Genomic DNA, 10,719 nt, shown 5'->3' on the forward strand with positions numbered 1-10,719 from the left:
GATAAACGACAGAATCAACGACCTTTATTGTTTTCACACCTCCAGTTTGGAAAAAGTCAGGAAAGTGAGTGTGTCCAGCTCTGTTTAGGTGGGAGTATCGGGGCGAGGGAAAGAGGGAAGGTGCATAAAAAATTTGCTTAAAAATGGGAGTTTTCGGTTCGTGCACGCTCTGATTTTCACAGAGGCAAAACAAACACACAGACGCAGAGGAGAAAGACTGTAGCTTTTTATGCGCATTTTGCATATGCGGATAAAAAACTGGTTGATGGAAATGCCATGATGGCATTTCGATTTTCGATTATGAATAATTAATTAATTAATGACCAATTAATTATTTGTAGCCTACCGTTTAAACTACCTGAGCTGCATGGTCTTTGTTTTACCCATAAACAAATCATACAGTAAATGAATAAAGGCAAGATACACACATAATTACCACCTGTCAATCACTTTTTCTGCGGGACTCGAGAATAGGCAGTGATCTGTGTCGTTACAATGGCGTCGGTAAAAAAGACGCACAACCAACAGGAACCAGCCAACAGTATCTGAGGTGTTCGCTAAAATGACTAAGTACAAGTGAGTGAAAGATTGAAGCAGTCCTCTGACTGCCTGGACCTGCTGTCTCGAGCGCATGGCTGTGAGTGCGTCTGTGTCTGTGTGGTCACGTGATGTGCATTTTCAGAGGTAGAGAGGAAGGAGGGCTGCTCAGAAATGCTACACGCCACTGGATGTCAAATCGTTGTCGTTCTAAAATGCCATTTAAAAACAAAGACAGTGTAAACAGGAGCAGCAAGCGGAATTGCAACGGGGGCGAGCGGAGGATCGCGATGCCGGTGTTGTCTATCGTACGTAATACGTACATAGCAGAGCTTGCAAAACTGTTTTTTTTTTGTCGACAACACGAACGTTGTCAACATAACTCACTGGAAATCCAAAATGCTTCCACACCGGCGACTTCATTGAAAGAGGAGAGGGTTTAAGTTCTGTTGACGGGTCTCCTGCTTCTGCAGTTTAACAAGCACTTCAATAAGCCTGTTTTTTCCCGCTTGGCAAGCCAAGCTGACATGGGGGCGTGGCAGCATCGACGATTCTATTTTTTGATTCGATAATCGAAATTGAGCATGAATTTCGATCGATTTCGATTAAAAATCGAAATCGTGACACCCCTAGAAAAGATGCGCTTAAACTACAATGGAAACACTTTTACAGCACAAATTTCAGTATGCGCATTAAAAAAGTTCATGTGATTGTGTGATAAATGATCATGTGATGATGAAAATGTGTGTAAATGGACAAGCCAGCAGGCTGAGCACACTGTAATCCATCTGAACTGTTGTTTTGGTCATTCTAAAACGCCTTACCAATTCAGTATTACTGTTATTATATTATTAATGACCTCCAGAATCAAGACAAGAATCAGACTGTGCTCCGCGTCTGACACCTTCAAACGCCACCACGCGTTCACTTCGTGTCAGGATTGCCTTCTGAGGCGCAAGTCATTTATTAGATGAAGGAAAGATTGACGCAGCTTCTCCTACTGCAGCAAATTCCGTTTTTACTGTTGATATTTGGCGCCAGTTAATCAGGAAGTGGCGATTTTGTTCTCTTTGACTCATTGGATGGAAACGCTGCTTTATTCGCAAGTCTTTTATGCGATAATCCAGTTTTGCGCATAAAGTTCATTCGTATTTTTGGATGGAAACATAGCTAGTGACTGCGTTTACATGGACATCAGTAATCGAATTACAAACGAGATATTTGATTTGAGGAAACTGCTGGAAGAGTATTGTTTTAATGGAATGTTTGATACCGCACGGCGAATGGGGAAAAAAAAAAACTCCGCATTTCTCAGTAACTTAGATGCACTCAGTAGGTAGCTTCAAAAAGTCGCGTGTGTATAGACAATCCTGTCACAAAATGTGGCGAAAATCCTGCATGACGGTAATTGTTTGATTGCGGTGTTTACATGTTTACACTCAGAGAGCCGCATTTACAGCGAATCCTACAGTTCTTAATATTGTAGTGATGTTAACGTACAGTAAACTTAGAAACTAAATCATTTTGACTAAGGTCTGTCTTTAAAAACTGAAAGAGTACTGCTGACAATACGAACTAACTTTGCCATCTGAATAAATAAACAAACAACAATGATCGCACACTTATCAAATCTGTAGAGACAGGACAATCAACACCAACTGGAGGTGCGTCTTTTTTAACCAAAGACGAGCGGCAAATTCGGGTTTTCACCATTTCCAAATGCAGAAAGCTCTCGGGTAAAAAATGTTTCGTACAAACGTATTTCTGTCGCATGCATTGTAAGCCACACGTGAGTCGAGCTGCACTCTCATAGCAGGAAATGAAAACAAAACCTTAATTGCAGCAAATTTATAAACGCAACACTGACGACCCATGTCTCCAAACAATTCCTCTTCCATTTCCAAGTTATCATGCATATTGATGAAGTTGCACCTCATACACAATAGAGCGTGCTGATTGGTTTGAATCATTGGTCTTTCTCATGAATTAATGCTGCACACTCAAAGACGTCACGATGCACTCGCAGGTACAGACATCCAGTCTACATGCCGGAATACACGCAAGGATCTAATCAGCGTGACGCAGCTTCAAAAATTGTTTCAAACCGGAAGAACGAATTTGCTCGAAATAACACAAAAACAACCAATTTTCACTTTTTAGTGTAACATATGTGTCCTAATGGTCTTTAATGTACCTAAAAGAGCACGTCACTCTGCTACTCATTCGTTTGCACTGGCTGCCAGTTGCTGCTCGCATCAAATTCAAAGCTCTGATGTTTGCTTACAAAGCGATTTCTGGCTGCGCCCCTTCTTATCTGCTCTCACTTCTGCAGATTTATGTGCCCTCCAGAAACTTGCGTTCTGTGAATGAACGTCGCCTCGTGGTTCCATCCCAAAGAGGGAAGAAATCACTTTCCCGAACTCTCGTATTTAATCTGCCCAGTTGGTGGAATGAACTCCCTAACTGCATCAGAACGGCAGAGTCACTCGCTGTCTTCAAGAAACGACTAAAAACTCAACTATTTAATCTCCACTTTCCTTACTAATCTGCAATTGCAAAATGTTTTGCTTCTTACACTTTCTTTACATACCTGAAACTTGCCTACAGCATTTATTCATTGTTGCTCTTATAGTTGTGAAAATTGCTTCCTTGTCCTCATTTATAAGTCGCTTTGGATAAGCGTCGGCTAAATGACTAAATGTAAATGTAAATAATTGAACATTTACAAATGTTTTATTAACATTCAAGTCCATGCTTGTTAACATTAGTTAATGCACCGTGAGTTAACATGAACTAACAGTGAACTATTGTATTTTCACTAACTAACATTAACTAACATGAACATATACGGTAGTAAATGTATTGTTCATTGTTTGTTGATGTTAGTAAATGCATTAATTAACATCAACTAATGAACCTAATTGTATAGTGTGACCAACCTTTGTGCTCGTAGACTGACACATGGAAATTTTGTTCTGAACAGTTTTTATCTATCCCAAAAAATCAGTAATGTCTTGTACTGCGATAGGGAGATCAGGATCTGTTGGCTTTTGACAAATTCTTGAAAATATTTTCCCAGTAAGATGATCCATCAGAATATTTAAATGAATTTTAAGGATTTTGTAAAGACTGAGGGGTCCCACTTTATATTAAGTGGCCTTAACTAATATGTATTTACACAGGAATTAATAGTTTGTTACAATGTACTTATTGTGTAAATACATGTATTTACTATGTACTTATGCTTGATTAAATACATGTATGTAATTACATCTGTTATTAACTTTAGTAATTATATTTGTAAATACACTGTTGACCATCCCTTACACCTTAACCCACCCTTAAACCTACCCATACCACCAAACCTGTCCATAACCCGACCTCTATCCCAACTCAAAAGCACCACAAGTGTTCTCAAGTACATTTTAAACACAGTAAGTACATTGTATTTATTTTTTGATGTAAGTACATAGTAGTTAAGGACACTTAATATAAAGTGGGACCAACTGAAGTAATGGTGTAAACCAGGGGTATCCAAACTCGGTCCTGGAGGGCCGGTGTCCTGCATAGTTTAGCTCCGTTTAACACATCTGCCTGGAGCTTTCTAGTATGCCTAGAAAGAGCTTGATTAGCTGGTTCAGGAGTGTTTAATTGTGGTTGGAACTAAAATATGCCGGACAGCAGCCTTCCAGGACCGAGTTTGGGCAGCCCTGGTGTAAACCAATTAGAGGACCCAGAATTGGCATAATGAAATTGACATAAATATTGATAATTATTAATTTTTCTTTTCAGGAGTTTAGGAGTTCACAATTCAAAGGTGCGATCTCTCACACTCGACACATGGGAGCCAGAACTGCTGAAGGTAAAAGTGCATTGTTAGGGGGTTTAATTTGTGTGTTTTGGTGTTGTGGTGTATTAATTCACTCATATGTGCCGTATGTTTAGCAGTTGTCTCACTGTGTGTTTTATTTGCAGTTGATGTGTGAGCTGGGAAATGATGTTATTAATCAGATCTATGAAGCGCACAGAGAAGAGAATGGTGGCAAGAAGCCTCAGCCTGGAGATCCCAGGTATCCTGAACACTGTTTGTCTACACTACCTGACCAAAGTCTTATCGCTAATCCCAGTTGTAAGAGCAACAAATAATAACTTCACTTCTAGTTGATCATTTGGAAAATTGACAGAAGGTCGACTTCTTTAGATGAATCATCTGTTGAGCTGCATCCCAAACTTCAGAAATACTGCAGTAGACCTACCTGAACATACATGGTACATACATAGGGGCCTGTGAGAGATCTGCATAGTTGATGGCAACATCAGCAGCCTGAGGTATCAAGATATTTGTGCTGCTCATTACATTACAAACCACAGGAGAGGGCAAATTCTCCAGCTCCTTCTCATACTTTAGCTCCACATTAAAGTTCCTAAAAGCAATTGGCCAGCCCAGTCACCAAAAATGAACATTATTGAGCATGTCTGAAGTAAGATGAAGGAGGAGACACTGAAGATGAATCTAAAGTATCTTGATGAACTCTGGGATTCCTGCAAGAACACTTGCTTTGCCATTCCAGATGACTTTATTAATCAGTGATTTGAGTCATTGCAGAGATGTATGGATGCAGTCCTCCAAGCTCATGGGAGTCAGACACAATATTCATTCTTTTTCCACTGCACCATGACTTTATATTCTATACTGGATATTATTTCTGCTAAGCGACAAGACTTTTGTCTAAGCAAAGTCAGACTGTACTGTCCTAATCAAATAAAAAAATCAAGGCATGATCGTATTTTGTTTTGGTAAAATAAGCGTAATCTAGAGGCCTTTGCCTTTCACATAAGCCACTTCTGATACCAAATGAACAACTAGAGGTCAAGATATTAATTGTTATTCCTAAAACTTGGATAGGCGACAAGACTTATGTCAGGGAGTGTATATTTCAGTTCAGTTGTGTACTTTTTTCCTCATTCAGAAAACAAGTAGTAATTGAGTAGATTTCTGCGTAAGTAATGTCTTTAATACTTGTGTACATTTCTCTTTCTGCAATAAAGACGGGAAATTGAAGCCTTTATTCGTGCTAAGTATGTAGACAAAAGGTTTGTCCTAAAGCCTACGGAGCAGGAGCAAATGGAAAAGATCATGACGCTGAGGAAACATGACAAACGCATGCAGGGAAACATGGAGTTTCTGCCACCTCGTCCTCCCCCTCCGACACCCAAACTCCGAACTGCCTCCAACGCCTCAGGTAAATGAATGAATAATGGATGACTGCAAATCAAAAACCAAAAACTGACTTAAATCGTTCTGTTTTACCTACTTGTTAACGCTGTTTTGTTTCCCTTCCACTGTTAGTAGCTTCCCTTAGTGGGCAGGAGGTGCGACGGGATTCGCTTTTCTGCCCTGATGAGCTTGATTCACTGTTTTCCTACTTTGACACATCCTCAAAGTTGCAAAACTGTAAGTGCTGCATGGCATAGCATTTACCATGAATCAGTTCTGCCTGACGTTCTGTGTTTTAAGCTGACTTTATGCACAGGTACTTTCTGTAGCACTTTACTTGAAGGTAGGGTCATAAGACGTCTTGATACCTTTATTATCATGATATTACACATCGTAAATGAGATTTTGTGTATGCATATGGCAACAAACAAATACATCACAACCTGCCCTTTTCATGTCAACTTGACATTAGCCCCTTTCACACATACAGACCTTTCCGGAAATGTACTAGCAATTTTCCGGAAAGGTCTGTATGTGTGAACAGACCCTTTTTGAAAATACCGGTAAATTCGTTCTGGCAATTGTTTTGGAAAGAGAACTTGTAACATTACTAGTAATTTGCCGGAATGCTGCTCTGTGTGAAAGCAGAAGGAAGATTCCTGGAAAGAGCACGTTCACGCTTGTAATGCGCTGACTTGAGACGTCTACTCCAGCCAATCAGAACACTCAGACGCATTCACATCTGTGCTGTTCATGAGAATAAAAGCCTTTGAATATTTTTCCAGACACATTTAGCTGCTAGATGTTAGTCAGATAACTTTTATACGTTCCTTAATGCCAACGGTGTCAAAAATGATTGATAAAATGCTTATAATAAACCGCTGTTTGTTTACCTTCAAGCTCTGCTTCAGTTGCTTGACGCGTGTGCACGTGAAGCAGCCGGTGAGTGCCAGCACACGCGCATATTATGTACATCTCGACATGCGAAAGTGTGTTTTCATCGAAGTTGTTCACAATACTTCTCCATCCACAGAATTTGTAATGTAGTCAAATGTGTAAACATTTAGCCGCGGTTTGCGCTTCTGCCTTTGGATGGCTCTGGAACAAAGTAGCTGCATGAATGCTAGAGCTTTAAATAAAAGTGAACACATCAACAAAAGCCCAAACTCTTCTATGTTCACAAATACAAGTGCAGCTGTTTAGAGGTCATTTCTGGTTTATGATGTCAGAATTTACTGGTATTTTGGAATGCATGTGTGAATGGTCTTTTTTGGAAAAATTCCGTAACGTCCTCGCCTGTTAGAACAGCGCTTTTTTGAATTTACCGGTAAAGTCATTATAGTAATTTTCTGGATATTTACCAGTATCACTGTGTGAAAGGGGCTATTATCTTGACAACTAATTTGTCATAAACCTGTAATAAACATGAGTGCCATTAGGCCATTATGACTGTCATGAATATCATTCTGAAATATTTTCTATAAAAATATAGCGTCATTATTATTTAATGACATTTTAACTCTTTCTCTGCCAGCAATTTTTTTTTTAAAAACATTGCCAGCACTGCCAGCATTTTTAATGATTTTCACATAAAGGTCCTTTGAAGTTAAAAAGTTTTTTAGATGTTAGTATCAGTATTGTTAGTTTTTAGTTTTTGTCTAAAATAGTGAAAAAATTCCAACCCAGGCTCATTCTGAAAGCGTAGTCCAGGGGTTTTCAAAGTGTGAGGCGCGCCTCCCCTGGGGAGCGCCAGAGCATGTCAGGGGAGGTGCGGGAAAAAATATTATATTTTAAAAATATAATTATTAAGTTTAATTATTTTATGTATTTTTTATTATATTTAAATGTTTTAATTAAAAAAGCTAAAAAATAATACGTCTAAAATAAGAAAACTTTTTTTACCCAGAAGGCCATAGCTGTGAATTCGCTTTTGTTTGGCAAGCCTGCCAATACAGGTATATGCCTGCTAATACAATGGATCGGTTTCTGAGACGCCCCGATTCAAAGCCTTCAAGTTCAGGGCTTAAGCCCAAAAGACGACGATATGATGATCAGTATTTGAGTTTAGGATTTACGTGGACAGGACCAGCTGATGAACCACGACCTTTATGTGTTTTGTCAAGATATTTTGGCTAATGACAGCATGAGACCCGCTAAACTTTGTCTGTTTTGACTGGGATGGACAGTTCTTGGATCTGTTCTATTCATATTGAACCATCATCCTAGTTTTAAAAACGTTATATTAAAATACTTGTTATTACTCTGTAAATTATTGCACTTTCATGCAAATGATGATAAAAGTGAGTTAACAGTCTGACATCTGTCTGTGTCTTTATATATACTATATATATATATATATATATATATATATATATATATATATATATATATATATATATATATATATATATATGTATATATATATATACATATATATATATGTGTGTGTGTGTGTGTGTGTGTGTGTGTGTGTATGTGCGTGCGCGTGTGTGTGTGTGTGCGTGCGTGCGTATTTGGAAGGAGGGGGGCGCCAATGGATAATTTGTGTCAAAAGGGAGGCCCACTGTCTTAGACTTTGAAAAACCCTGGCGTAGTCCCATGGACGCTTCTGGAGACCCTGAAATACGTCCCGGGAGGTATGTGTTTTGGCAGTTTTTGTTTTCGCGAATCCACGGGAGGCCGTTGTGTGCACTTTTTCATATCTCAAATTTCTCTCGCGAGTGTCACTCGCGCCCGCTGTTCTCGCATAAACCCACCAGAGGCCGCTGTTGACCGACCGTTTGTCTGGCTGAGTGACTGACTGGCCGGCCAACAAATCGACTGACCCACCCTCCTCCTTCCCTAAACCCAACCAATGTTATTGATTGCCCCACCCACTTACTTCCCTAAACCCAACCAGCGATTTACAAAAGCCGTCTAGAAAAAGAAAAGCCCTCGTCCGTTTTTTTCCACGTTTTCGGGTTTTATGAAATTCTCACCCTGTTATTTACTTGTTCATTTTATTTTTTGGATTCTGTTTTTGTCCTACCTGATTTCTGGAACCACTCTTCCCCGAATTTGAACCCGGTTGTCATTGTGGTCAACTCCTCTCTGGCGTCTCAGGTCCGCCAACGTACATGACGAGCTAACTGGACAAACTGGTTGCGGCAAGAAAGCCCTCCACACGAAGGTAATCTGTCAGCTGGTAAGAAACGGCATCACACCGCCCTGTAGCGTTCATTTAAAAAAATGAAATGCAGCCATATGTACCTCCGGCTACATAATTTGCGGCCTCCAGAAACGTCCACCGGACTACGTTTTCAGCATGAGCCTGGGTTGCAACATTCGCATTTTGAAAATATAAAACTAATATAACCATGTACAGTAAAGCTTGTAGTTTGTCACTTCCGCCTAAATGGATGAACAGTTTTACTCGCTTCATACTTCAGTTTCTCATCAAATCATAGCTAATCAAATGCACTCTAGTATCTGCCATGCCCAGCCCCCTTCAAGACGCTTTTCATTTGATGCACTTGAGCTTAAAACTCTATTGGCTGTTATTTAAAAAGAGGAGGAGCTACACTATATCCCACCATCTCTTAATGTTTCGGTTGAGATATGTTAAACATCGAATAAAATATGCAATTTTCAAAGCACTTCACGGGACCTTTAAATTTGACAGCCCTCAGAATATTTTCGGCAATATGACCTTATTATATATCAAATAATATGAAATAACAAAATAATGAAAAAACCCTCTGCATTCAAGCCAAAAAACAAAGCATTTTATACAAGTGTTACTGTGCTATATTACATGGCATCTTCCACAGTTCATTGGTAAAGTGGTTAACAAAAAGGGTGGCAATAAAGAAAAAAATCTCCTGTCTCTGGCTTCCATTAACTTAAGAAATTAGAGAGATGAATAAACAGTAAACAAATAATAATTTTGTAAGCAATAAATATTAACTTTTTTGAATAAAAATCTACCCTAAAGCCCAATCTGTGTGGGAAAAAAAGGTGCAGAATGCGTATGTGTGTATGTATGTAAGTAAATATGTATGTATGCACAGTTGTCATAATTATTCACCCTCCTGTTATTTATTAATTTTATTTATTTTTTTAAATATTTCCTAAATGATGTTTAACAGAGCAAGGATTTTTTTACAGTATGTCTGATCATATTTTTTTTCTCTGGAGAAAGTTTTTTTTTATTTTAGCTAGAATGAATTTTTGTATAAACAATCATTTTAGGGTCATTATTATTAGCTGCCTTAAGCAATATTTTGTTTCGATTGTCTGCAGAACAAGTAATCGTTATACAATGGCTTGCCTAATTACCCTAACTTGCCTATTTAACCTAGTTAAATATCACTTTAAGTATCTTGAAAAATATCTAGTCAAATATTATTTACTGTCATCATGGCAACGATAAAATAAATCAGTTATTAGAGATGAGTTTTTAAAACTATTACGTTCAGAAATGTGTTGAAAAAATCAGCTCTCCGTTAAACAGAAATTGGGGAAAAAATATTGTAGCAGGACTAATAATTTTGACTTCAACTGTATACATGTTTAAAGTAACATAAAGAGTGTAACAACTAATCACTTATTTTACCTTGTGACTGAAGTTCTATTTTGCTGTTTTCCCCACAGGTATAATCTATAATATGTGTCATCACTTCAGGTTTTATTGCTACAGTATTAAATTTCATTCATGGTTAAACTATGTTGTTGCAATGGCAGTGAAGAGAGCGGACAGCGGGATTCAGAACAGTGCAGACGGGAGCAGAGAGATGTTGGCCTCCACCCCCTCCAGCTCCAGCCTGAGTGAAACAGGTCAGCGTGAAAAAGTTCAGCCTTGTCATTCATATTTTAGCTGATAAGCCAATCATTCTTTTATATCATCACAAGGTGAAGTCACTTTGAGCCATTTCTATTGACCAGATGTGTAAAGAGTGCCTGAAAACAATACTTGAGTAAAAGTA

General features: G+C 38.6%; 1 protein-coding gene across 5 annotated transcripts in view; it reads left to right on the plus strand.

The window, feature by feature from the left end:
- The window catches only part of acap2a (ArfGAP with coiled-coil, ankyrin repeat and PH domains 2a), a 43,639-nt gene that overhangs the window by 22,119 nt on the left and 10,801 nt on the right, over positions 1-10,719 (plus strand). For 3 of the 5 annotated variants that reach the window (XM_087240386.1, XM_087240388.1, XM_087240389.1), the window contains 5 exons: positions 4,330-4,399; positions 4,513-4,607; positions 5,587-5,780; positions 5,888-5,992; positions 10,478-10,570. In XM_087240386.1, the coding sequence (XP_087096512.1) occupies positions 4,330-4,399; positions 4,513-4,607; positions 5,587-5,780; positions 5,888-5,992; positions 10,478-10,570 (557 nt within the window). The remainder of the gene's footprint in view (positions 1-4,329; positions 4,400-4,512; positions 4,608-5,586; positions 5,781-5,887; positions 5,993-10,477; positions 10,571-10,719) is intronic. The other 2 variants (XM_087240387.1, XM_087240390.1) reach the window with 1 other exon arrangement.

The sequence above is a fragment of the Danio rerio genome, chromosome 2 (assembly GCF_052040795.2).
Source record: "Danio rerio strain M-AB ecotype USA chromosome 2, GRCz13ab, whole genome shotgun sequence".
NCBI lineage: Eukaryota > Metazoa > Chordata > Actinopteri > Cypriniformes > Danionidae > Danio > Danio rerio.